At 51.0% G+C, this 24,397-nt stretch overlaps 2 protein-coding genes across 4 annotated transcripts in view; one reads left to right on the forward strand and one right to left on the reverse strand.

The window, feature by feature from the left end:
- Positions 1-201: 201 nt before the first annotated feature.
- EEF1AKMT1 (EEF1A lysine methyltransferase 1) lies at positions 202-6,414 on the reverse strand. Of its 2 annotated transcripts, none has more exons than XM_068120634.2 (4): positions 5,879-6,414; positions 3,502-3,584; positions 3,107-3,399; positions 202-682 (listed from the first exon to the last, which is right to left on the reverse strand). In XM_068120634.2, exons 1-4 carry the CDS (start codon positions 6,026-6,028, stop codon positions 537-539), a joined length of 672 nt encoding a protein of 223 aa, XP_067976735.2. In that variant the 5' UTR covers positions 6,029-6,414; the 3' UTR covers positions 202-536. The 2 variants fall into 2 exon arrangements, with proteins under 2 accessions (XP_067976735.2, XP_067976736.2); XM_068120635.2 differs by having other exon boundaries at positions 3,107-3,384; positions 5,879-6,413.
- A 711-nt stretch (positions 6,415-7,125) lies between these two features.
- The window catches only part of IFT140 (intraflagellar transport 140), a 103,891-nt gene continuing 86,619 nt past the window's right edge, over positions 7,126-24,397 (forward strand). Inside the window, exons 1-3 of one of the 2 annotated variants that reach the window (XM_068120599.2) lie at positions 7,126-7,179; positions 10,149-10,295; positions 10,629-10,850. In XM_068120599.2, coding sequence (XP_067976700.2) covers positions 10,149-10,295; positions 10,629-10,850 — 369 coding nt within the window. In that variant the 5' untranslated portion in view covers positions 7,126-7,179. Of the gene's footprint in view, positions 7,180-10,107; positions 10,296-10,628; positions 10,851-24,397 lie in introns of those variants that run through there. The other variant, XM_078780121.1, reaches the window with a different exon arrangement.

The following is a 24,397-nucleotide window of genomic DNA, read 5'->3' on the forward strand; positions in this document are numbered from 1 at the left end:
AGCAGTCCTAAAATCAATTGTTTTGCTTCATCAAAAATTTGTAATGAAAACCTTTTGAGACAATTAGCCTAGCCAAGAGTGTAATGCAGAAAGTGGGTGCTTGCTTTAATTCCAGCGAACAAAATAATATTGGAGTGCAAAGTTTTAAGGAATGGATGTTGATACTGCTTGGAGAAGATGAACGCAAGTGGGAAAATGACATTTAAGTACACCAAACTGTCTTTATTTCATGGTGTTTCTACACATGGTTCAAGATTTGCTTGTTAAATGTTTGGTTTGTGTGAATGGAAATTTCAAACTGACATAAATGCTATCTGCAATGTAAAATAAACATCTCATCCCTTTGCATACATTTTCAGAGCACAAAACTTTCTTTCATCAATGAAACCCATACGGTCCAGTTCAATCGACAGTTTATTTTCCCCTTCGAGCACGTGCTTCTCGAGGAAGTCTTGAGCTTCTAACTCGAGACGCCTCATCTGGATTCACAGGCAATTTATTCATTATATCAGCCGAACACACGAAAAATCATAACTTTAAAGGTCTGGCATTTCTTCATCTAAAGTTAATGTAAAATTGGTGAAACAACTAAATGCATTCCCCAGTTTGCTGGTGTGCAGAGGGACAAATGTGCTCGGCGTCAAGCCAAGGATTTCCTTGCATTTATTTTTCAATATGGAACCTGGAAATAGAAAGAAACATTAGCATATTTTCCATGTCCTCCCCTAGCACCTCTTTACCCAAACAAGGTAAGTTTGTAGTCTGATCAATTATTGGATAGGTAATATACACAACTCTTCCTATAAATAAATGTTCACCACTATATGGTGCTAACTTGTTAAACTACCAGAATTATTTATTTTTAAAATGCCAATAACACTGCAGATCAAGGCCAAGTTATGAGAATAAATTAGCATTTTCACATACAGTGGGGATAATCAATTGGGAATTTGCAGATAACCTGCAGGTTCAACTGTCAACGAGGCATGGTTAAGAAACAGATGCAGTGCCTCATGGTAATGAACACATTGAGAAGTTTGCCACAGCCAACCAAATGGGGTTGTGATTTGAGCGTCTAATCAGCATTACATTGGTGAAGCCTAGACAGTTAGGCCAAACCCCAAGCCCACTGTTGGGATACGCATGTGAAGTATACTTGGCAAAACAACGTGTAATTGGTGTAAACATCTGACGTCAGAGTTACAGGTACAGAGGACCATTTTACACAGGAGCAAAATGAAGCACAAAATTAAAATATATATTTCAAAAAGCCACAAGCTCCCTTCAGGTTGAGATGATAAACTTGCAGAGATCAGTACTGGGACCATTATTACCCCACGCACGCAAAGCAAAAAGCGGGGTTAAGCAATTGGTTCATGTCTGTCCGTCTCTCCATTCATCTGTCCACAAACAACTTAATTTAAATTGAATGTTATATTTTGAACACAACCCAGAAAAAACCTGCCACTTAACAGTGCTTTGATTCTGCCAAATTTGTCCTGATCGCACATGCGTAGAGAGGAGTGAAATACTTTTTTCACTCTGTCTGACATTCAAGCAAAATTGAAAATCATTCCAAAAGGAAACTTACTTTTAAGGACACAAACAACAGGCACAAATAACTAATATAACGTGTTAAATAGGGTGGTGTAATAGCAACTGCATCAACGGCGGTAAAACCATGAATTAATAAAATACGACTTTTAAAATCTTTATTTTATTTGAAGGAAGAAGGAAGAAGCATTTGTATTCAATGAAGATCAGTTTGAAGATATTGAGAAAAGTGAGGGAAATAATAGAGTACAGGAAGTACAGGCAGAAGGAAAGTAGAATGAGATCATTGTGGAGTGAAAAAATTAAGCTTTTTGTTTGAAGTGAGAAGGGGAAATAACAATGTTGAGGTGGTAGAAAGTACAATATTTAGAAAGAATGAAGCAAAGCGAAGAACACGGTGACAAAAGTGACACAGATTTTCACGCTGGTTATCTGAGGAGGAAGCCTTGAACAACACGAAAACGAATTTCACAAATACAGCACAACACTACACGATTTAATATGGAAAATTGGACAAAAACACAAACAACAACACAGGGACAACGAGACACCGGAACAGCCTGACCGCACAATACTAACCATGCATGCCGACAACACTTTACTAACGGCGGTAACAACATTACAAGCTAGAACAGCATTTGGTAGAGAGCATACCTCCGCCAGGCTGAACAGTTTACATTTTGTATCCCACTGATAAGCCGGATCTGGATGCGGACCTGAACCAAAATCTAATCGGCTTGTTCTTGTCACCTAACCCTAACTATTTAAAATATGTTATATGTCGCTTTTCACCCGATCTCTCAATGGTGAAGAATCACTTGAAAAATTAAATAATTCTCGTATCCGAATCCATATTTAGATCTTCACCAAAATCGATCTGTCCAACATGTGTCACACACCCAATCTGTCCAACAGGTTTAGTCCGAATCCGTCCTTAACTTTTTGAGATATCCTGCACGGTTTTAGGCCTCACTCAATGGTAAAGAATGACTTAAAAAATTCTACTAGCCGGATCTGGGTCTTCATCAAAATTGAACCAATTCCTCCTTGTCATACACCCAACCTCTCCACCAAGTTTCGTCCAAATCTGTCCAGAACTTTGGGCTGGATTCACTTTAAGTAACAAGGTGGGAGCGGCAGCTGCAGATTAGACCAACATGTGCAAAAATCCCTGAACGGGAGGGAATAAAAAAAGATAGAGCATGACAATCCCCATAGGTTGGCATTGAAGGAGAGGAGGAAATTTCTCTGAAGGAAATGCCCCACTGAATGCAGTGAGAAAAACTCATAAAATCTAAGGCTCGTAATAAATTACAAGCCTAAGATCTTGTGTTAAAAAAAATAAAAACTTAAGAAGAGAAGACGTAGTTGGTCAGTCATGTGCAACGAAGGTCAGAAGATGAAGCTGTAAAGAAAAATAATAAAGCTTGTGGTAGAAGGAAGAAAGCCAAGAGGACGTCTTAAAAAGTCATGGATTGAAAATGTCAAGAAGGATATGGAATGTTTGGGTACAGATTTGGACAGGCATATAAATAAATTGCAAAAACCTCACCAGTGCAGAGAATTATCTTGTCCTTAGCTAGAAGTTGAATCGTTTTGGCCACCTGGGTGAGACATTCTTCATTCAGGTATGGGGGATCAGCCAGCACCACGTCATAGCTATGGCAGGGCAGGCCTGCAGGCAGCATCAGGGGCTTGTTGTAATCGTAAAAGACAAAGTCATTGCCGACTGTGGTGAGAAAACGCTGGTCAAACTCGAGGAGTGAGAGTGAAATGTCCGGCCATGTGAACTTCTGCAGGTCCTTCAGCTTGAAGTACACGCTTGGGCTGCTGATACATGCGATCCTGCAGTTATTGACATCAGTATGAATACATTAGTCCATAAATACTTGGAAATAAACTTTTAAATGACGTCAGTAAATACCCAGTTCAACGTATCGCACCAACCTGCCTGCTGGTCCAGCAGATGACAGTGCTTCTCGAGCAAGACGGAGCGATGTATCGGAGGTGTACCAAAACTGGCTCAAATGCTGTTGTTTAACAGGCAGATAAAACATTTAAGGTACCATAACATCTTCTCGCTAAGATCAATACAATTATTGCAAATGCATTATAAAAGAAAACTAGAATGGCATTTGGTAGAGCACATACCTCCACCAGGTTGAACATCTTACGTTTTGTATCCCATCGATGGGCCGGACCTGGATTCGGGCCTGAACCAAAATCTCATTGGTTTGTTATTGTCACCTGACCAACAAATCCACCTCGTTTGGTCATAAGTCATCCACGATTTTTTGAGATATCATGCTATTTATCCTTTTTGGCCCAATCATTCAATGGTGAAGAAATACTTTTAAAATTATAGTGTCTGGATCTTCACCAAAATCGAATCAATTCGTCCTTATCACACACCTATTCTGTCCACCAAGTTTCGTCCGAACCCGTCCACAACTTTTTGAGATGTCCTGTTCACAAACAGACAGAAATGAAAACATAACCTCCACCCACCTTAATAAAAGGTCCCAAAGGTGAGCTGACATTCAGTTTGCAGGTTGAAATTTGAATGAAAGCAAAAACAAGTACATACATTCAAAGTACACTGCCCCCATGCCAAATAATTAAATATCCTACAGCGCAGCATTGCCAGGGCGCCTCAGGTGCCCGGCAATACCGCAGTGCAGCTCATAGAGGCTACATTGGGAGGGAGAGGTGTACACTAATTGATTGATTAATTGTATAATTAAAATCAATAAAAGATTATCACAAAATATTTTCTTAATCAATTGGCTAATGCCATAACAAAACCACTCGTGCTTCATCCGAAGATGTATCTTTTAGAAATTTAATCAAATGTCATTAATACAAAATTAAATAATTAATTGATTAATCAATAAGTAATTCATCGATTAATCAATAAATAATGAATCGATTAAATGATTAATCAATTAATCAAAAATATCCTTGATAGCCACATCACTTGGTCAGTCATGTCCAAATATTAGCTTCCCAGCTCAAAAGGTGCCTGAGATATTGGCCAAATGAGAAAGAAAATAAATAAATGATTAATAATGAAAATAAATAAATAATAATCATTAAAAAATTAAATTATCAATCAATTCGGTCACAGAACACATAAACCACCACCATTTCATCAGAATCTGTAATGGGGAATTTTTTTTTTTTTAGTAATTAATCGAATAATTAAATAATTAATCGATACATTGATTCATTGATTAATCAATAAATCAAAAATATCCTTGATAGCCACATCACCTGGTCACTCATGTCCAAATATTAGCTTCTGAGCTCAAAAGGTGCCTGAGATATTGGCCAAATGAGAAAGAAGATAAATAAATGATTAATAATGAAAATAAATAAATAATAATCATAAAAAAATTAAATTATTAATCAATTCGGTCACGGAACACAAACCACCACCATTTCATCAGAATCTGTAACTTTATAAAAAAACATTTTTTTGTCATCAATCAAATATTTAAATAATTAATCGATTAATTGATTCATTGATTAATTAATAAATCAAAAATAGCCTTTGCAGCCAAATCGCCTGGTCATTGGCATGTCCAAATATCAGCTTCCGAACTCAAAAGGTGCCTGAGTTAATGGTCAGAAGAGAAAGGAAATTTGATTAATTAAATAAGTACTTAATTAATCGCTAATAATTAAATAACTCCTCAATTAATTGATTAATCAAAAAATACTGTTTTTGACAAAGGACTTGCTCACTGTTGTGCCGAAATTTCAGCTTCCTAGCTCAAAGGATGGCTGAGATATCGCCCGGACAAACAAACAAGAAAGCAAGAAAGAAAACAAACAACCAGAGTGAAAACTGAGTACTCCCTTTCAGCGTGCGTCACTGCCGAGCCCCCTTCGGTGCCCGGCAATGACGTTTTGCAATGCCTGAAGATGGCATAGGAAAGGAGCGGTGTACAATATTAAAGCTTTGAATTCTAACCTTATACAAAATCAGCTATTCCCAGGAAAAATAAATTGCTATCAGAAACAAAAACCAAGGTAGCTCACTAATGACCTAAAGGGCACGAGTGCTCTCTCACTAGCATCTCGGTTTTAAAGTATGTATATTGTATATCTGTTAAACAACTTAAACCTCAATGAAATGCCTGCCATGCCAGCCGTTCCTTTACAGTTTGGATGGAGTGCTTAAGCCGCTTGGCGAACGCTCTGCAAGCTGCTTGGTAACGGAACACGTTGCTGCTGCACGGTAATAACTTCTTTTCGAATTCAGGATCGAGGCGACTGATAAGAAATCAAGGAAACAAATACACAGAATTCTATGCATTACCCAATCTTCTTCTACACCTCCATGATCTTGTTTGAACAGCTTTTCTTGGTAGAAGTCGTTAAGCGCTGCAAGAGTGAAAGGAGATAGGTGGAGTTCTGCCTCTTCTTCCTTTATCGCCCTGTTCATCGCAGGAGTCACACTTTCGCTCATATCAGGTCAATATAAGCTGCAGAAGTTATATGAACTGTATTAATGATTTCTTTACTATGGTACAGTAAGCACCTGCACGCGTTACAAACACCCTGTCATCAACTGAAGGCGATATCAGACGAGGGTTTCTTCTTCTTCTTCTTCGAGATTTGGTATTATACAGTCATGGCGTCATCAGAGCCCCGAGACTCTATATATATACGCCACGCAGGTGCACATACAGAGTCCAGTCTTCTGACCTCCAAAATTTATACGTCTTTCCCCGTTTCGTAAACAAATTTTAGTAATGCTTTGCATAGTCAAGGCTCAACTGTTCAAGTATATCTGTTAGACCGAGATGACAGATTTTAATTTACTTCTTCTTCTTCTTTAGAATGTAACGTGTGGCTTCAGGGTAACGTCATTTCCTGAAGGAGCATCTGTGCCGCTAAGTGGCACTCAAGCAAGCACTCCATTCGAAACGGTTGGATAGGGAACTTGGCAAGGCTTGGCAAGTGTTAGCTCGTTGCGAGGTAACTAAACCCCGACCCCGCCCACATGGTGCGAGTTTCAACATGGGATAAGTGCATTCTAGGAGGCGATAAGTGAAGTTCCTATGAGTAGGGATCCCGCTTGTACGCAAGGAATACAACAGCAAAAAATCTCTACAGATGATAAAACACCACTCACCAGCGACAAAAAAAAATTGGACCGAACCTTACAAATTGATGAACATTATTTCTCCTTCGTCACAAGATGGCGGCACCTGCTTCCTGTTTCATCAAATTGCACAGAGGACAGTGGTAGTACTGTATGTGCAATTCAGGAGCGTAATATTCACAAGGCTATGGAATTCAAAGTGACAAACGTTTCTATTCGTTTCATCATTCTCATAATGTATCATACGCTTGCAATAACAAAATTGATTACAGTAGAAGTTTTTGGGCGGTGTATTGGTTATACTTCCATATTTCGTCTATTTGCTTTATATTTATTTCATGGAGTGTCGTTTGTCATTAATGCACAACGTTTTATAAAACAAAATATAAAACAAATGCAATACCTCAGATATAAATGGAGTTATGTATATTAATCGTTTAATGAAGGATGGGGGAATGAAAATTTAAATCTGGTTGCCATGGATATCCTTCGATGCGGATAACTGCAGTACAGTACGTTTTCGCTCTTGATTTTCAAGCGTAATATATATATATATATATATATATACATACATACATACATATATACTTTCCAACAGCATTTTAAACATGTCTTTTAATACCCTATCCAAGCCATTTTATTTCGTTTAACTTTTGCCTTCAACAGTGCGGTACGTCCCTCGTCGTTTAGTTTGTTTTCCTTCAAAATAAGATGCTTGTGAGAACTTTGTTATCTGTAATCCTGGGTTCTTCTTCTTTCGTATGATCATGTAGAAACAACAAATGTAGGTCGCGTGATGAGAGTCACTTGATTGCGGAGTCAATTCGTAGAACAACAGGGCTAACCCTAAGTCCTAACAACATAACGGTTAAGGTGGCTGCCTTAAGATCATAGGGTCTTGAGTTTGAGCCCTTGTGGGGCCGTTAAATAACACTAGGTGGGTTGTCAGCATGTCATCCTTCTGAGGTCGGCAAAATGAGTACCATATTACTGGAAACCGGGAGTACTGCATCAGTGGCACAGCCGCACTCACAGTAATGATGCAACCAGCAGCCCCAGGCTGCATACAAAATAATAGTAATAATAATAACTAGCCGAAACCCGTGGAACATCCACGGAAGGGAGGATGTGGTGTAGTACACCGCGATCGACAACACCGGCACAAATGCATGCTCTGGATTGTCCACTCAGTGGACGGCTTGCTTTCGCCTTCACCTGTCCAACCAGCGGACGGCTTGCTTCGCCTTCACCCAGCCGACGCCAATACGATGGCGCGTGGAACATCCACGGAAGGGAGGATGTGGTGTATGGATAGAGTGTACCATTATGGATGGCATAGGGGATTTGCTTGTCCGAGTAAGAGTTAGGAAGAAAGATGAGAATGAAGAGTGTGTATATGAACAACGATCGCTGACACCGGCACAAATGCATGCTCTGGATTATCCACTCAGTGGACGGCTTGCTTTCGCCTTCGCCTGTCCAATCGGCGGACGGCTTGCTTCGCCTTCGCCCAGCAGACGCCAATACGATGGCGTCGTAAGATGGCGTCGTATCGGCAGTTAATCGGATGCTTTTGGGCCCCAACGTCGGCTAATTCAGATTTTTCGAGTATGGCTGTATGTGATAAACAAAGAGCGCGGTTCGTAGATCGTAAATCCATTAGTGCCGTGGGCATCGGGTCACTGGGTGCAGCGTAAAAGGGATAACAAAGTCGAGTCCTTACGCTATTATTATATAGACTAGCCGAAACCCGTGGAACATCCACAGAAGGGAGGATGTGGTGTATGGATAGAGTGTACCATTATGGATGCCATAGGGGATTTGCTTGTCCGAGTAAGAGTTAGGAAGAAAGATGAGAATGAAGAGTGCGTTTATGAACAACGATCGCCGACACCGGCACAAATGCATGCTCTGGATTGTTCACTCGGTGGACGGCTTGCTGTCGCCTTCGCCTGTCCAATCAGCGGACGGCTTGCTTCGCCTTCGCCCAGCAGACGCCAATACGATGGCGTCGTAAGATGGCGTCGTATCGGCAGTTAATCGGATGCTTTTGGGCCCCAACGTCGGCTAATTCAGATTTTTCGAGTATGGCTGTACGTGATAAACAAAGAGCGCGGTACGTAGATCGTAAATCCATTAGTGCCGTGGGCATCGGGTCACTGGGTGCGGCGTAAAAGGGATAACAAAGTCGAGTCCTTACGCTATTATTATATAGACTAGCCGAAACCCGTGGAACATCCACGGAAGGGAGGATGTGGTGTATGGATAGAGTGTACCATTATGGATGGCATAGGGGATTTGCTTGTCCGAGTAAGAGTTAGGAAGAAAGATCAATTTTCACTTGTGCAAAAATGCTACTCACAATTACATCGCCTGTGCGTCGGCCTGTGATTGAGCCAGAGAGTTGGCCTGTGAGTCAACTTCCTTTCCAATGTCTGCAAGAATTGAAATACTGATTGTGAATGTGTAAAATTATATGAAAGAAGAACATGCATATCAATAGACAATGCCATCGAAAAGGAGAGCAGCTGTCAATAGAAAAGGATGTCTGACATCAATTTGACATTATTGCACAGGAAATGACAAACAAAGAAACAGTTCATTTCCATCGGGTAATATTACGATGAGAGATCAGCCGATACCTTTATTATGTCCATCAGCATCCATGGCACTTAGAAAAAAAACGCAGCATCAGCCAGCCACAGCCAACTATCACGTACCGTCTCAAAGTCAATGCCATCCTTTTATCTCTTCGTATACAAGTACAACTCACTGATCGCAACGTCACTCCATTTAACTTTATTAAAATGACGATAAAGACGTGAAACCCGTGGAATATCCATGGAAGGGATATCGTTCGTCTGTTTTCAGCTCGTTATCTTTAAGCTTCCTTACGTCTCACCACCTGCTACACCTCTCTGAGTTACGAGGATTTATGCAACGCACCCCGAGTATCGCAACGTCACTCCATTTAACTTTATTAAAATGACGATAAAGACGTTTCCTTATATATCCTAATTTAAAATGTTCAAGGGAATAAAAAGACCATTTGGTTTACACCACCCATCACACCACTCGACTGTCCAATCAGCGGACGGCACGCATCGCCTTCGCCCAGCAGACGCCAATACGATGGTGTTGTAAGATGGCGTCGTATCGGCCGATAATCGGATGCTTTTGGGTCCAAAAGTCGGCGAATTCAGATTTTTCGAGTATGGCTGTACGTGATAAACAAAGAGCGCGGTTCGTAGATGGAAAATGCATTAGTGCCGTGGGCATCGGGTCACTGGGTGCGGCGTAAAAGGGATAACAAAGTCGAGTCCTTACGGTATTATTATATCGATGATAGAGTGTAAAAATCGTCATTAATTGACTTCATTATCCGGGTTTATCATGATTTCACAAAGTGGAAGACAGAGTCATCCATCAAAAAGACTTCCCTTCCCTTCTGTGTTGCTGTCCAAATGTTACAATGGAGCAGATGACCGTGTACTTCAAGCAAAAGCTTGAGATCCCAGACTCTGGAGCAATACCCGTCCTAATTTCCTGGCACCCCAAACAAGCCTTGGTGGCTGTAACATCCGCCAGCTCTGTGACCGGAGGATATGTTACTGTCCACAATGACAAGGTAAACAGTCACGATTGGAATCTTTATTGCTTATAACATGCTAATTGCTGAATATAGTGATATTGAAGGGTATGATTTCTTCATGCACATACATTTCCCAAGATATTTTGATGAGGTGATTTGAGCATGTATAATTTATATTAATTCTAAAGTACCATTAAAACCTCAGTAGTCTCCATAGCTACCACGATGTGTTTCTCTTGTCGAAAGGCATTCCAATACAATATACAGGAAGTGACTTGCCAGCATTGATTATCCTGTTGAGTATTTTTATACCAGATTTCATGTACTTTAGTTTGGCAATGAATGACTTGTTTTCTTTCTATGTTTCAGGGCCTGCATGCTGAGGAGTGCACACTGTCCCGTTCATGCATTCCAACTACCATATCCTGGCACCCTCGAGACACACTACTGGTGGCTGGTTGGGAGACTGGTGAAGTGACAGCGTATAGCCATATGAATGGGAAAACGTACATCATCCCTGGCAAGCACAACAATCCTATATCTGTAGTGGGATTGAGTCCAATGGGCCTCTGGCTCATTACAGCTGACAAGGTTTGTTCACAAAAGTGGAGAATATATAAATGACCTCTTACAGTAAAACCTATATTTTATGGCCTGCTTATTACAGCTACGCTTCATTGCATGAATAGCTTCAGAGAGAAAATCATGAAAATGACCTTGGTGGTGCAGCATTACATAAAAGTAGTCCTGAGTGGGCTCATAGTCATCTCTTGAGGTTGTCGTTCAGTCCTCTGCTGATTTGGGGGAACCGCCCCCCCTCCCCCACCCCACCACTGGGAGCCCCCTGACACCTCGGAGGCCCCCTATTCCAAAATCTGAATCATTCAGTAAATAAGGGACGAGTAGATATCCAAGGTTTCAGGGGTATGACCCTCCCCCACTCCTGCCCCCCCCCCCCAACCCCACCAGGAGCCACCATGATCCGATTTCAAAAAATATGAAATAGAAAAATCTTAAGATCCTGTGGACCATCGAGAAAAAGGGCTGTATCGGGTTTCAGAGCAATCAGTTGGTAAATAAGGGAGGAGTAGCAAACATAGGAAAAAGTTAATAGATTGACAACCAGACGAACAGACATCCGGACATCACAACCCATTCATCTCTTCGAGAATCGAGATGAGATGACCCAATAAATAGCCCCGAATGGGCTGACGGACATCTCTTGAGGTTATAGATCAGACCTCTGCTGATTTGGGCGAACCTCCCCCCCCCCCCCCCCCGCGACCCCCTCCTCCACCCTACCATTGCGAGCCTCCTGATGCCCTGGGAGGCTTCCTGATCAAATATCAAAAAATCTAACACAGAGTGATCCTGTGGACCATCGAGTAGAAGGGCTGTATCGGGTTTCAGAGCAATTGGTTGGTAAATAAGGGATCCAAAATGTCAGGGGGTTAAGCTCCCCCCCCCCCCCCCGCTCCCTCCTTCGGAGCCCCCATGATCTAATATAGAAAAATATAAGACCGAGCGATCCTGCAGACCCTCGAGATGAAGGACTCTATCGCGTTTCAGAGCTATCATTTAGTAAACTAGGGCATGCCCGTACTATATATATATCTAAAATTATATCCCCCCCCCTCTATTTACATGAAATGGTTTGGTCCATTCGCAAAGCCAAAGCGAACGGCAGTTACGAATCGCAGTTACGATGAATCGCAAAGTAGTTTTAATTAGTTTTAAAACATAGTTTAACGGCAACATAGTTTGCCAACGTGAAATAAATGAATACGCTCTCAAATGTGCCGTCCGAGGCAGAGTCTGTTCGCCACGTTCGGCACACGTGATAGCTCGCTGCTCTCTGATTGGTTGAATCGTTTTTTGGACATAGCTCGGTAACTACTTCTCCGATTAATATGAAACCTTGAAAAGGCACATCCTCAGGTCCCCAGCAATATACCTGGCAAGTTTCAAGTATATCGGACCCGTGGTTGTCGAGAAACAGCGGTCACAGACATACAGACATACAGAGATTACTGGAATTATAGATAGACTAGGACGTGCGTCACAGACGTCACAGACGGTCACAGACATACAGACATACAGAGATTACTGGAATTATAGATAGATAATGGACAAGTATGGATCCGAAGTTTCAGGGGGTAACCTCTGAAAAGGTGAATTAGTCACGGTTATAAGCTCTGGAAAACCGTACCACAAAACCGTACCAATAAAACCAAAACTGTACCAATAAAACCAAAACGTACCAAAAAAAACCAAAACCGCAACAAAAAAACCAAAACCGTACCAAAAAAAACAAAACCATACCAAAAAAACCAAAACCGTACCAAAAAAACCAAAACCGTACCAAAAAAACCCAAACTGTACCAAAAAAAACCAAAGCCGTACCAAAAAAACCCAAACCATACCAAAAAAATCCAAACCGTACCAAAAAAATCGAGTACAGTTTTCCAGAGGACCTGGGTTCGATTCGAGGTCTGGAAATGTAATTTTCCCACGTATATAAATTTAATGTAGTCTATATATATATAAACGTCATTGTCTCTCTGTGGCTTTCTGTCTGTCTGCCTTTGTTCTGTATGCACGGCCACGTATTTTAAGTTACAAACTCCAAACTCGGGGTACAAATATACAACTTTGTGTGTGGGGTAATATCGGCCATGTGGCCTTGGCCTCACGCATGAATGTGGGAGCATGAATTCTCTATGTTGTGGCAGACACGAAAGCCCACTGGCGTGGTGACATCATTCCGTGCACCAAGTGGGCGGCGGCCACGCCCGAGGGGTAGGCGTGGCCTCAGGATATACACCGGGCGCGCAGCCCGGAGCGCGCCAGTGCTACAGTGACCTCTTTGGAATAAAGAACTATAAACTTACCGCGTTGTCCGCTTCCTCCTTGGTAGCAAGTCACACGCTTAGTACCGCGTGCTTCATTGGTGACCTCCGACATTCGAGTCAGCCGTCGCTGACTCCCCGAAACCGCGGCAACAATGGCTACCAACGCGGTCTCCATCAAGCTCCCCGAATTCTGGGAATCACAAGCCGAAGTTTGGTTCCTGCAGGCGGAAGCCCAGTTCCGACTTCGAGGCATCACGGTGGACGAGACCATGCACTGCCACATGGTGTCCGCCCTCGGGCCCGGCATGGCCACCCGCGTCGTATCGGTCCTAAGGAATCCACCTGCCAACGGCAAGTAAGAGGCGGTCAAGCGTCTCCTCCTCGCCACGTTCGGCCTTACGGTGGACGCACGGGCCGATCGCCTCTTGGACCTCCCCGAGATCGGGGACACGCGACCGTCGGTCCATATGGACCATATGCTGGTGCTCATGGGCGACGAAACCCCGAATGCTCTATTCCGGGCGTTGTTTCGACGCCAGCTGCCAGCACGAGTCTGCCTCGCTTTGGCTGGTTACGCGTTAACGGAACCCCGTGCGCTCGCTGCTGAGGCCGACAAATACTACGCGGCTTTGGACACGCAGGCGAGTCTTGGCGCGGTTGCCGCTCCCGAGGCTCCCGAAGCTTTCCCCGATGCACCGCACCTCGTGTCCGCCGTCACGCCCCGCCCACCACCACCGCCGCCGCCGCGAAGAAAACCGCGGCCTCCGACGCCGCAGCTCCCCGCCTGGTGTTTCTTCCACGCCAAGTTCGGCCACGAGGCTCGGCAGTGTCGCCCACCGTGCTCATTTGGCAGGTCGGGAAATGGGCGAGCCGGCGCTCAGTGGCAACGGTGAGCGTCGGCAATTCCAACAGCCTGCTGTACATAATGGACACCTTGTCCAGGCGGCGTTACCTGTGCGATACAGGAGCGCAGGTGAGTGTCGTTCCTGCCGGTACGTCCGACAAGCACACCGCGGGCCGAGGTCCCGCGCTGCTTGCGGCCAATGGTATGTCTATACGCACGTACGGAAAACGCTGTCTCTCCCTGCGGTTCGGAGGGCAGGTTTTCCGTTGGTCGTTCGTTTTGGCCGACGTGCCCATGGCACTGCTCGGCGCGGACATCTTATGTGCTAATGGATTACTGGTCGATGTAAAGCGCAGAAGGCTTGTCCAGGCTGAGACGTTCAGCTCGCTCGCGTGTGCGCTGCCCGGCTCGTTGAGCAGCTCACAGAGCGGCTCATCGAGCGGCTCGCCGAGCGGCTTGCTGAGCGGTTCCGTTCTGGCCAGGTTCATCTGTACGCTTCCGGCAGCGGACGAATTCGCCCGCCTCCTCGTGGGTTTTCCGGCCCTCACGCGGCCGACCTTCTCGGCGGGGACCGTCAAGCACGGGGTGGAACACCACATCCCCACTGCCGGGCCACCGGTCTACGCCCGGGCACGCCGCCTCGAGCCGACGAAGCTCGCCGTAGCTAAAGCGGAGTTCGCTACGCTGGAGCGCTCGGCATCGTGCGGCGCTCCGAGAGCGCGTGGGCGTCCCCGCTCCACATCGTGCCCAAGCCCGGTGGGGGATGGCGACCGTGCGGGGACTACCGGCGCCTCAACGACGCCACCACCCCTGACCGCTACCCCATCCCCCACATTCAGGACTTTTCCGCCCGCTTGGCGAATATGTCCTTTTCAAAGGTGGACCTCGTGCGCGGCTACCATCAGGTCCCTGTCAGGCCGGAGGACATCCCGAAGACGGCTGTCATCACGCCATTCGGGCTTTTCGAATTTCTACAGATGCCCTTCGGTTTGAAAAATGCGGCTCAGGCGTTCCAGCGCCTCATGGACAGCATCTTGCGCGGCTTGGATTTTTTGTACGTCTACCTGGACGACATCCTCGTCGCCAGCGCGTCCCACGAAGAGCACCTACACCATCTCCGCACGCTCTTCGAACGTCTGGGCCAGCACGGCCTGATCGTGAACCCCGCCAAGTGCCGGTTCGGTGTTGCTGAAATCGACTTTTTGGGGCATCGCGTCACCAGGCATGGGGCCGTCCCCCTACCGGCCAAGGTGGAGGCGGTGAAGGGGTTTCCGCGCCCCCGCACGATCAAGGGGCTCCAGGAGTTCCTGGGCATGGTAAACTTTTACCATCGGTTCCTGACCCGCATCGCCCAGCTCCTGCGCCTCTTACACGAGGCCCTTCGAGGGAAGCCGGGCAAAGGTGACGTTACCTGGACCGAGCAGATGGACGCGGCGTTCTCGGGCGCGAAGCTCGCCTTGGCCAACGCCACCATGCTCGCGCACCCGGTGCTCGATGCACCGATCGCCCTCACCTCCGACGCCTCGGACTACGCGGTGGGCGCGGTGTACGAGCAATGGGTGCATGGAGCTTGGCAACCGCTGGCGTTCTTCAGCCGGCAGCTTCGCCCGCCCGAACGCCGTTACAGCACCTTCGACCGCGAGTTGCTTGGGCTTCACCTGGCGGTCAGGCACTTCCGCCATCTGCTCGAGGGCCGTGCATTCATGGCCTTCGTCGACCACAAGCCGCTGGTTTTCGCAATGGGCAAGGTCGCCGAGCCGTGGTCAGCCCGGCAACAGCGTCACCTCGCGGCCGTGTCTGAGTACACGACGGACATCCGGCACGTCGCGGGAAAGGACAACCCGGTGGCCGATTGCCTTTCCCGGGCCGTCGCCCACGCAGTCCACCTTGGCATCGACTATGCCCGGATGGCAGCGGACCAGGCCGCTGACCCCGGGGTCCAGGCCCTGCGGACCGCCGTCACGGGCCTCCGCGTCACCGAGGTGCCCTTCGACGGCGCGGGCACGGCCCTCGTTTGCGACGTCTCCCTCGGGCGGCCTCGCCCCATCGTGCCCGCAGGCTGGCAGCGCCAGGTTTTTGACGCCATCCACGGCCTGTCCCACCCGGGCACGAGGGCCTCCCAGCGGTTGTTCACCGACAAGTTTGTCTGGCATGGCCTCCGGAAGGCCGTCCGCGGCTGGACCAGGACGTGCCTCGCGTGCCAGCGTGCAAAGGTGCACCGACACACCCAGGCCCCCTTGGCCCCGTTTACGGTGCCGGAACGTCGGTTTGACCACGTTCACGTGGACCTGGTGGGACCTCTGCCCCCCTCGCGGGGTCTCACCCATGTCCTCACCATGGTGGACCGCACCACCCGGTGGCCGGAGGCCGTGCCTTTGGCGGCGACGACGGCGGCAGACGTCACGCAGGCGTTCGTCGCCACCTGGGTCGCCCGGTTTGGCGCCCCCTCGGACATCTCGTCCGACCGCGGCCCCCAGTTCACCTCGGAGCTCTGGGCCAAGGTCGTGCGTGGGCTCGGGGTCCAGCTGCACCGAACCACGGCCTACCACCCCCAGGCCCGCCTGTGCGAGCGATTCCACCGCTCGAAGGCCGCGCTCCGGGCCACCCTCCGCGACGGCGGCTGGGTCGACAGGCTCCCCTGGGTCCTGCTGGGCCTCCGGACGGCGCCCAAGGAGGACCTGCGCGCATCCGCGGTGGAGTTGGTCTTTGGACAACCGCTGCGGGTGCCGGGCGAGTTCCTCCCCGACCCCACGGCACCTTGGTCCGCGGCGCAGGAGCGTTCTGCACTGCAGGAGACCGCCCGGAGGTTCGCCCCGGTGCCGACGGCGCACCACGGGCACCCTCCTACACACGTCGCCCCGGGGCTTCGCACCGCGGAGTACGTCTTCGTCCGGCACGACGCCCACCGTACACCACTGCGGCCCCCGTACAACGGGCCTTTCCGCGTGCTGGAGACCGGGGTGAAACATTTCACCCTGGACATCGGCGGCACTCCTGACCGGGTCTCCATCGACCGCCTCAAGCCGGCCCACCTCGACGTGGACCACCCACCGCCGGTGGTTCGGCCCCCTCGTCGGACCCACGGCACCGCCCAGCCCCGCAGGCACGCCGCCCCCCGGTCCGGCACCCATCCCGGGTACAGCCGGGGGCATCCCAGCTGGCATCCCTGCACCCCGGACGCCGCCGGTCGCCAGAGGGCGCTTCGGCCGGGTCATCCGTTTGCCCCACAAACCTGCCCTCCAGGTGCGCGGGAATTCTGGGGGGGCGCGTGTGGCGGACACGAAAGCCCACTGGCGTGGTGACATCATTCCGCGCACCAAGTGGACGGCGGCCACGCCCGAGGGGTAGGCGTGGCCTCAGGATATACACCGGGCGCGCAGCCCGGAGCGCGCCAGTGCTACAGTGACCTCTTTGCAATAAAGAACTATAAACTTACCGCGTTGTCCGCTTCCTCCTTGGTAGCAAGTCACGCGCGTAGTACTGCGTGCTTCAATGTAAACGTGTACCATGTAGTGCCATCCTGGTGGTAGTGGCAGAGGGTATTTACAATTTCCTTTTTTACTTGGGCGTCCCTCAGATGGGCATTAAGCAGGAGTTTCTTCTGCCGGAATTAGTTGGTGGACGTAAGAGTGAGCTTTCGTTAAAGGACGTTAAATTAAATTCGACTCAGTCTTTCGCAAAGAGTAGGTGAGCACTCGCCAACACCATGAACAAATTCCAACTTCTTGCCGCAACCAGAAGGGTGCATTGCATATCACAGTTCTGCCGCGCCCCTAGCCAATGATGCAACGCATCAGCTTGGTGCTGGACACGAAGTAGAGCGAGACTGTACTGCTATGACCGACCAACAACTCAACGTTTGCCTCAGATTTTCTCTCACTTAACTCTGGCTTAAACCTCCAACCGCTCAACAGCATCTCTTGAATCCTCACTCTCCCTGCTCCACCCACTGTTCCTATTCAAATAAGACTAAGAAACTGGAGACTGGCTCAAATAACAATCAGTTTAAACCAACAATAATTGGCATTTCATACGAATGCATAAAAATGTTGTAGTAGAGTCAAAAAATACACCAGATATAAATTCACAATTATTTAACGATGAACTTTGAGATAGTGAAGGAGCTGCGCTCCAACGCGAGTCGAAAGAATTGACGCGACCAAAGACGGAATTCGTCCGAGTTGCTTTATTGAAACAAAACAGCTCAGGTATTCTGACAAGCCCGTTTATCGGGCAGCAATATATATACACATTTATGCCGGGGCGTTTGCCCGGGAAAACCGAGATCCCGGGCATGCCCGGGTGTCAAGGGTGAGAACTTGGAAAGGCGAGTCTGGACATGCCCGGGCGTCCTGGACGCGGCCTGGCAAGTCGAGGCTGGGTGTGCCCGAGCGCTCTGGGCGAGCCCTGGAAAGGCGAGAGCGGGCATGCCCGGACGCTCTGGGCGAGCCCTGGAAAGGCGAGTCTGGACATGCCCGGGCGTCCTGGATGCGGCCTGGCAAGTCGAGGCTGGGCGTGCCCGGGCGCTCTGGGCGAGCCCTGGAAAGGCGAGAGCGGGCATGCTCGGGAAAGACGAGACCGGGCGTGCCCGGGAGGTTCGGGCTTGCCCGGGAACAGCGAGTCCGGGCATGCCCAGGAGAGGCGCGTCTGGGCCCGTCCGGACGAGCCCGGCATGGCGATCGCGCCCTGGCCGTGTCCTGGCAGGTGCAAGGCGATTGTGTACATTCAGCGGGAACCACTACACACGCCCCTCCAGAATCGACCTGCACCGGCAGGGTCAATTTAAGGGGGGTCCGGATGACCCGGCCGAAGCGACCCCTGGAGGGTCGTGGGGGGGGGGGGGTCCGATCCGGTGGTGGGTGGTCGAGCGGGGGGAACTGTAGACGGGGGGTGGCCACGCCGCGAAGGAAGGGCCAACCGTGGTGGTCGGTCGACGTCCACGTGCGCCGGTTTGAGGCGGTCCACAGAGATCCGGTCCGACCGGCCGCCGACGTCGACGACGAAGGACTTGTCGCCCCGTCGCAGGACCCGGAAGGGCCCGTCGTACGGCGGCTGGAGTGGCCACGTGCGCGTCATGACGCACAAAGACGTACTCCGCTGTGCGAAGCGCCGGGGGGACGTAGGACTGGGGGCCACCGTGGCGGGACGTTGGCACGGGGGCAAATCGTCGGGCGGCCTCCTGGAGGACCGAGCGCTGGTGTGCGGCGGACCAGGGACTGGTAGCGTCGGGCACGAACTCGCCCGGGACGCGGAGCGGCTGGCCGTAGACGAGCTCGGCGGCGGACGCCCGGAGGTCCTCCTTGGGGGCCTTGCGGAGGCCCAAAAGGACCCACGGCAGCCGGTCGGTCCAACCGTCGTCCTGAAGGCCGGCCATGAGTGCGGCCTTCATGGAGCGGTGAAACCGCTCGCACAACCCGTTGGCTTGGGGGTGGTAGGCCGTGGTGCGGTGCAGCGTGACCCCCAACGAGCGGGCGACCGCGCCCCAAAGTTCGGACGTGAACTGTGGGCCGCGCTCGGACGAGATGTCCGCCGGTGCGCCGAAGAGCGCGACCCAGGTGGCGATGAACGCCTGCGCCACGTCGGCGGTGGTGGTGGAGGTGAGGGGCACGGCCTCCGGCCACCTGGTGGTCCTGTCCACAATGGTGAGCAGGTGGGTGAACCCTCGCGATGGGGGCAGGGGACCCACCAGGTCCACGTGGACGTGGTCGAAACGCCGTGCAGGCACGGTGAAAGGTGCTAGCGGGGCCTGGGTGTGGCGATGGACCTTGGCCCGCTGGCAGGCCGTGCAGGTGTTAGCCCAGTCGCGGACGTTCCGTCGAATGCCGTGCCAGACGAAACGCGCCGACACCAGCTTCTGAGAAGCTTTCCGGCCCGGGTGAGAAAGGCCGTGGATGGAGGCGAAGATGCGACGCTGCCAGGAAACGGGCACGATGGGGCGAGGCTGGCCCTGGGAGACGTCGCAGAGCAGGACGGTGCCCGCGAAGGGGATGTCGGCCAGGCGGAGGCCCGTGTCCGCCGCGCGGAGGGCCTGCACCGAGGTGTCGGTGGTCTGGTCGGCCGCCATGAGCGCGAAGTCCACGCCGAGGTGGACCGCGTTCGCGCTGGCCCGAGAAAGACAGTCGGCCACGGCGTTGTCTTTGCCGGCGACGTGCCGGATGTCCGTGGTGAATTCCGACACGGCGGAGAGGTGGCGCTGCTGGTGGGCCGACCACGGCTCCGTGACTTTGGCCATTGCGTAGACCAACGGCTTGTGGTCGACGAAAGCCGTGAACGGGCGGCCCTCCAGGAGGTGTCGGAAATGGCGAACGGCCAGGAATAGACCGAGCAGCTCGCGGTCGAACGTGCTGTATTTTAACTCATTCGGCCGGAGCTGCCGGCTGAAAAAAGCGAGTGGCTGCCAAACCCCGTCCACCCATTGTTCATGGACGGCGCCCACCGCGTAGTTGGAGGTGTCCGTAGTGAGGGCGATGGGTGCGTTGAGCACCGGGTGAGCCAGCAGCGTTGCGTCGGCGAGGGCCCGTTTTGCGCTCGCGAAGGCCGCTTTCATGGCCGCGGACCAAACGATGTCATGCTTAGGCGGCTTGCCCTCGGAGGGCCTCGTAAAGGGGCCGCATGAGCTGAGCAGCGCGGGGCACGAATCGGTGATTAAAATTCACCATGCCGAGGAACTCTTGTAGGGCCTTGATGGAACAGGGATGCGGGAACGTGGTGATGGCCTCGACCTTGGTCGGCAGCGGCACGGCCCCGGTCTTGGTGATGCGGTGGCCCAAAAAGTCAACGGTCGTCGTGCCGAAGTGGCATATGGCCGGGTTGACAATTAAGCCGTGCTCGCTGAGGCGACCGAACAGTGTTCGGAGGTGGAGGAGGTGCTCGGCGCGGGACGTGCTGGCGACGAGGATGTCGTCCAGATAGACGAAAAGAAATGGCAGGTCGCGCAGCACGCCGTCCATTAAGCGCTGGAACACCTGGGCCGCGTTCTTGAGGCCAAACGGCATCCTCAAAAATTCGAACAGGCCGAACGGCGTGATGACGGCCGTCTTCGGGACGTCGGCCGCCCGGACAGGTGCCTGGTGGTATCCCCGTATCAGGTCAATTTTGGAAAATATGACCCGTCCCGCCAAACGGGCGGAAAAGTCCTGAATGTGCGGGATCGGGTACCTGTCGGGGGTGGTAGCGTCATTGAGGCAGCGGTAGTCGCCACACGGGCGCCATCCGCCCCCCGGCTTTGGCACGATGTGCAGTGGTGAGGCCCACGCGCTATTGGAGCGCCGCACGATGCCGAGGTGCTCCAACGCGTCGAACTCGGCCTTTGCCACGGCGAGCTTGGCCGGGTCGAGGCGGCGGGCCCTGGCGTAGACCGGCGGGCCCGTAGTGGGTATGTGGTGCTGGATCCCATGCCGCACTGCGACGGCCGAAAACGTCGGCCGCGTGAGGGCCGGGAATTCCGCGAGCAGGCGAGCGAACTTGTTCACCGTCGGGAGGGCGCACGCCAGTTCGGTCGGCGCGGAGCTGCTCATCGTGCACGCCTCTGAGCTGAAGGTCTCAGCGTTGACAAGGCGACGACGTTTGACGTCGACCAGCAGCCCGTGCGCGCAGAGGAAGTTGGCGCCCAGCAAAGCCATGGGGACTCAGGCGGTCACAAAGGTCCACTGAAATCGCTGGCTGCCGAAGCAGAGGGTGACGTCGCGCGGGGCAAAAGTGCGTATGGCCGAGCCATTAGCAGCGACCAAAGAGGGGCCGCAAACGGCGTCCCGCCTGTCCTGCTCGGAGGCGGGTATGACGCTCAGTTGGGCGCCGGTGTCACAAAGGAAACGCCGCCCGGACGCTTTGTCCCGAATAAAAAGCAAGTTGCCTGAGTGGCCGGCGCTCATGGCTGGGAATGAACGCCGGCCCGGCCGTTTCCCGACTTGCCGAAAGTGCACGGGGGTCGGCACGTCCGAGCCTTGTGTCCGAACCTGGCGTGGTAATAACACCACGCCTGGTCAGGTGGAGGCCCCGGCCGTCGTGTCGGAAACGGTCGGCGCGGCGTGGCGGCTGCCAGTTGCACCGACAGTTCGGCCTCCAACCGCGCAGGGCGCTCGGGCGTCGTGGGCGTCGCCTCGGACAGCGGCAGGCTCCAGGTAGCCCCGCTGATGTGTTGGCCCGCCGAGGAGATCTTATCGGCTTCCCTGGCGAGGGCGCGGGGATCGGTGATCGACGTGCCAGACAGGGCGAGGCGTACCGGGTGAGGCAGCTGGCGAAGGAACAGCTCGTGGAACAGAAAATCCGGAGAGTGCTCACCGAGCAACGAGAGCATATAGTCCATGTGCTCGGACGGGCGCGTGTCGCCGAGCTCGGGCAGGTCGAGCAGGCGCCGTGCGCGTGCCGCCGGTGAGAGGGCGAAAGCGTCGAGGAGGAGCGTCTTCAGCGCGTCATACTTGTCGGCAGACGGCGGATGCTCGAGGCGGCTCAGGGCGCAGGCCACGGTGGCGGAACCGAGCGCTGCCACGACGTGGTGGAAGCGGGTGTCGTCCGCGGTGATGCCTCGCAGGGCGAACTGGGAGTCCGCCTGGGCGAACCAAACAGCCGCGTGAGCCTCCCAGAAGGTAGGCAGTTTAAGAGTCACTGCCGTGTCCATGTCGGTAGGTCACCAGTGAAGGAGCTGCGCTCCAACGCGAGTCGAAAGAATTGACGCGACCAAAGACGGAATTCGTCCGAGTTGCTTTATTGAAACAAAACAGCTCAGGTATTCTGACAAGCCCGTTTATCGGGCAGCAATATATATACACATTTATGCCGGGGCGTTTGCCCGGGAAAACCGAGACCGGGCATGCCCGGGTGTCAAGGGCGAGTCCTGGAAAGGCGAGTCTGGACATGCCCGGGCGTCCTGGACGCGGTCTGGCAAGTCGAGGCTGGGCGTGCCCGAGCGCTCTGGGCGAGCCCTGGAACGGCGAGAGCGGGCATGCCCGGACGCTCTGGGCGAGCCCTGGAAAGGCGAGTCTGGACATGCCCGGGCGTCCTGGACGCGGCCTGGCAAGTCGAGGCTGGGCGTGCCCGGGTGCTCTGGGCGAGCCCGGGAACAGCGAGTCCGGGCATGCCCTGGAGAGGCGCGTCTGGGCCCGTCCGGACGAGCCCGGCATGGCGATCGCGCCCTGGCCGCGTCCTGGCAGGTGCAAGGCGATTGTGTACATTCAGCGGGAACCGCTACAATAGCATGGTATCTCACTTAATGAATATGAATGAATGAATGATCGTTTTGAGGCCATTTTCCCCGCTAAAGCGGGGGTTACCCTTGCGGGCCCCATGACCTCATCGTTCCCTTTTTGAGGCAGGTTTTATGGCCAGATGGCCTTCCTGACGCCAACCCTTAGTCACCTCTTATGAGTCACCTCTTATGATGCGCAGTGTACCTATTCCAAACCGGGGTACACGCCAGGATCATTCATCCCAGGAAGCTGGTACTCAATTTGCCGACCTCGGAAGGATGACAGGCTGAGTCAACCCCCCTGGTGTTCGAACTTCGAACCCAGGATCTTAGGATCCCAAGCCGGCACCCGAACCACTAAGCCAACACCAGGCTAAGCTCACTTAATAACAAATAATATTCTGCAAGTGCATTGTTATTCCCAACTGCTTGAAAAAATACCTTTAGTTTATAAACAGAACTAGCGTGGATCGGCTTGCTGCGTTCGCCTCACCACACATGGTGACATAGACACGGGCTTGTTTTAAATGAGGATAATGACTGTACGTGATTTGCTGTGTTGTCATATACACCAATCATAATACAAACATTTATTTTGTACAAATGTATTTGTAATATTCATGATATATTTACCCTCACCTGAGGAGAGGGTATTGCATTTGAGTCCGTTTGTCTGTTTGTCTGTTTGTCCGCACAAAATAAATATGATTTTCTCTGCAACCGTTGGTCCGATTGACCGGAAATTTTCACCATAGGTGCAACTCCACCTGCAGAATTTCTTAATGAGAATTATGACGTCATAGGTCACGTGGTTCGTCCGCCATCATGGAAAAAACAAAAAACTTTGCACCTCTATATCTCCGAAAGCCCTGAATAGAAAAAATTGAGACATGGCTCATTGTAAAGAACTCTCCATGTGGAATAACATCTGTGAATGATGATGTCATAGGTGCCTCCATTATCACGTCATAATATGATAAGTACAAAACTTCATCCAATCAAGATGACATTTCTTGAGCATAATCTAGGAATAAATTAGTGGGCAAAAAAAAATGATGACGTCATCCGTCACGTGGTTCGGCCGCCATATTTGTTTTAACACAAAAGCCTTAAAAACTACTGAAAATACATCCTGGTGAGGGTTTGCAATCTCTCATTGCTGTTTCTTGTTTTATAAGCAATTTAAGTTGAAGATTTAAGTTGAAAAAAAATATTTTTCCCCAAAATAAAAAAATTGAAAAAAAAAGCCTGAGGACAG

This window comes from Myxine glutinosa, chromosome 6, assembly GCF_964187855.1.
Source record: "Myxine glutinosa chromosome 6, kmMyxGlut1.1, whole genome shotgun sequence".
Taxonomy (NCBI): Eukaryota; Metazoa; Chordata; class Myxini; order Myxiniformes; family Myxinidae; genus Myxine; species Myxine glutinosa.

What these genes read in the sequence shown, in the direction of transcription:
- EEF1AKMT1 (XM_068120634.2), bottom strand. Translation starts at nt 6,028, where the DNA reads ATGAGCGAAAGTGTGACTCCTGCGATGAACAGGGCGATAAAGGAAGAA. An exon ending in TCTGCTGGACCAGCAGGCAG is followed by an intron (nt 3,400 to 3,501) that starts GTTGGTGCGATA and finishes CAATAACTGCAG; the next exon opens with GATCGCATGTATCAGCAGCC. An exon ending in CAAGATAATTCTCTGCACTG is followed by an intron (nt 683 to 3,106) that starts GTGAGGTTTTTG and finishes TTCTATTTCCAG; the next exon opens with GTTCCATATTGAAAAATAAA.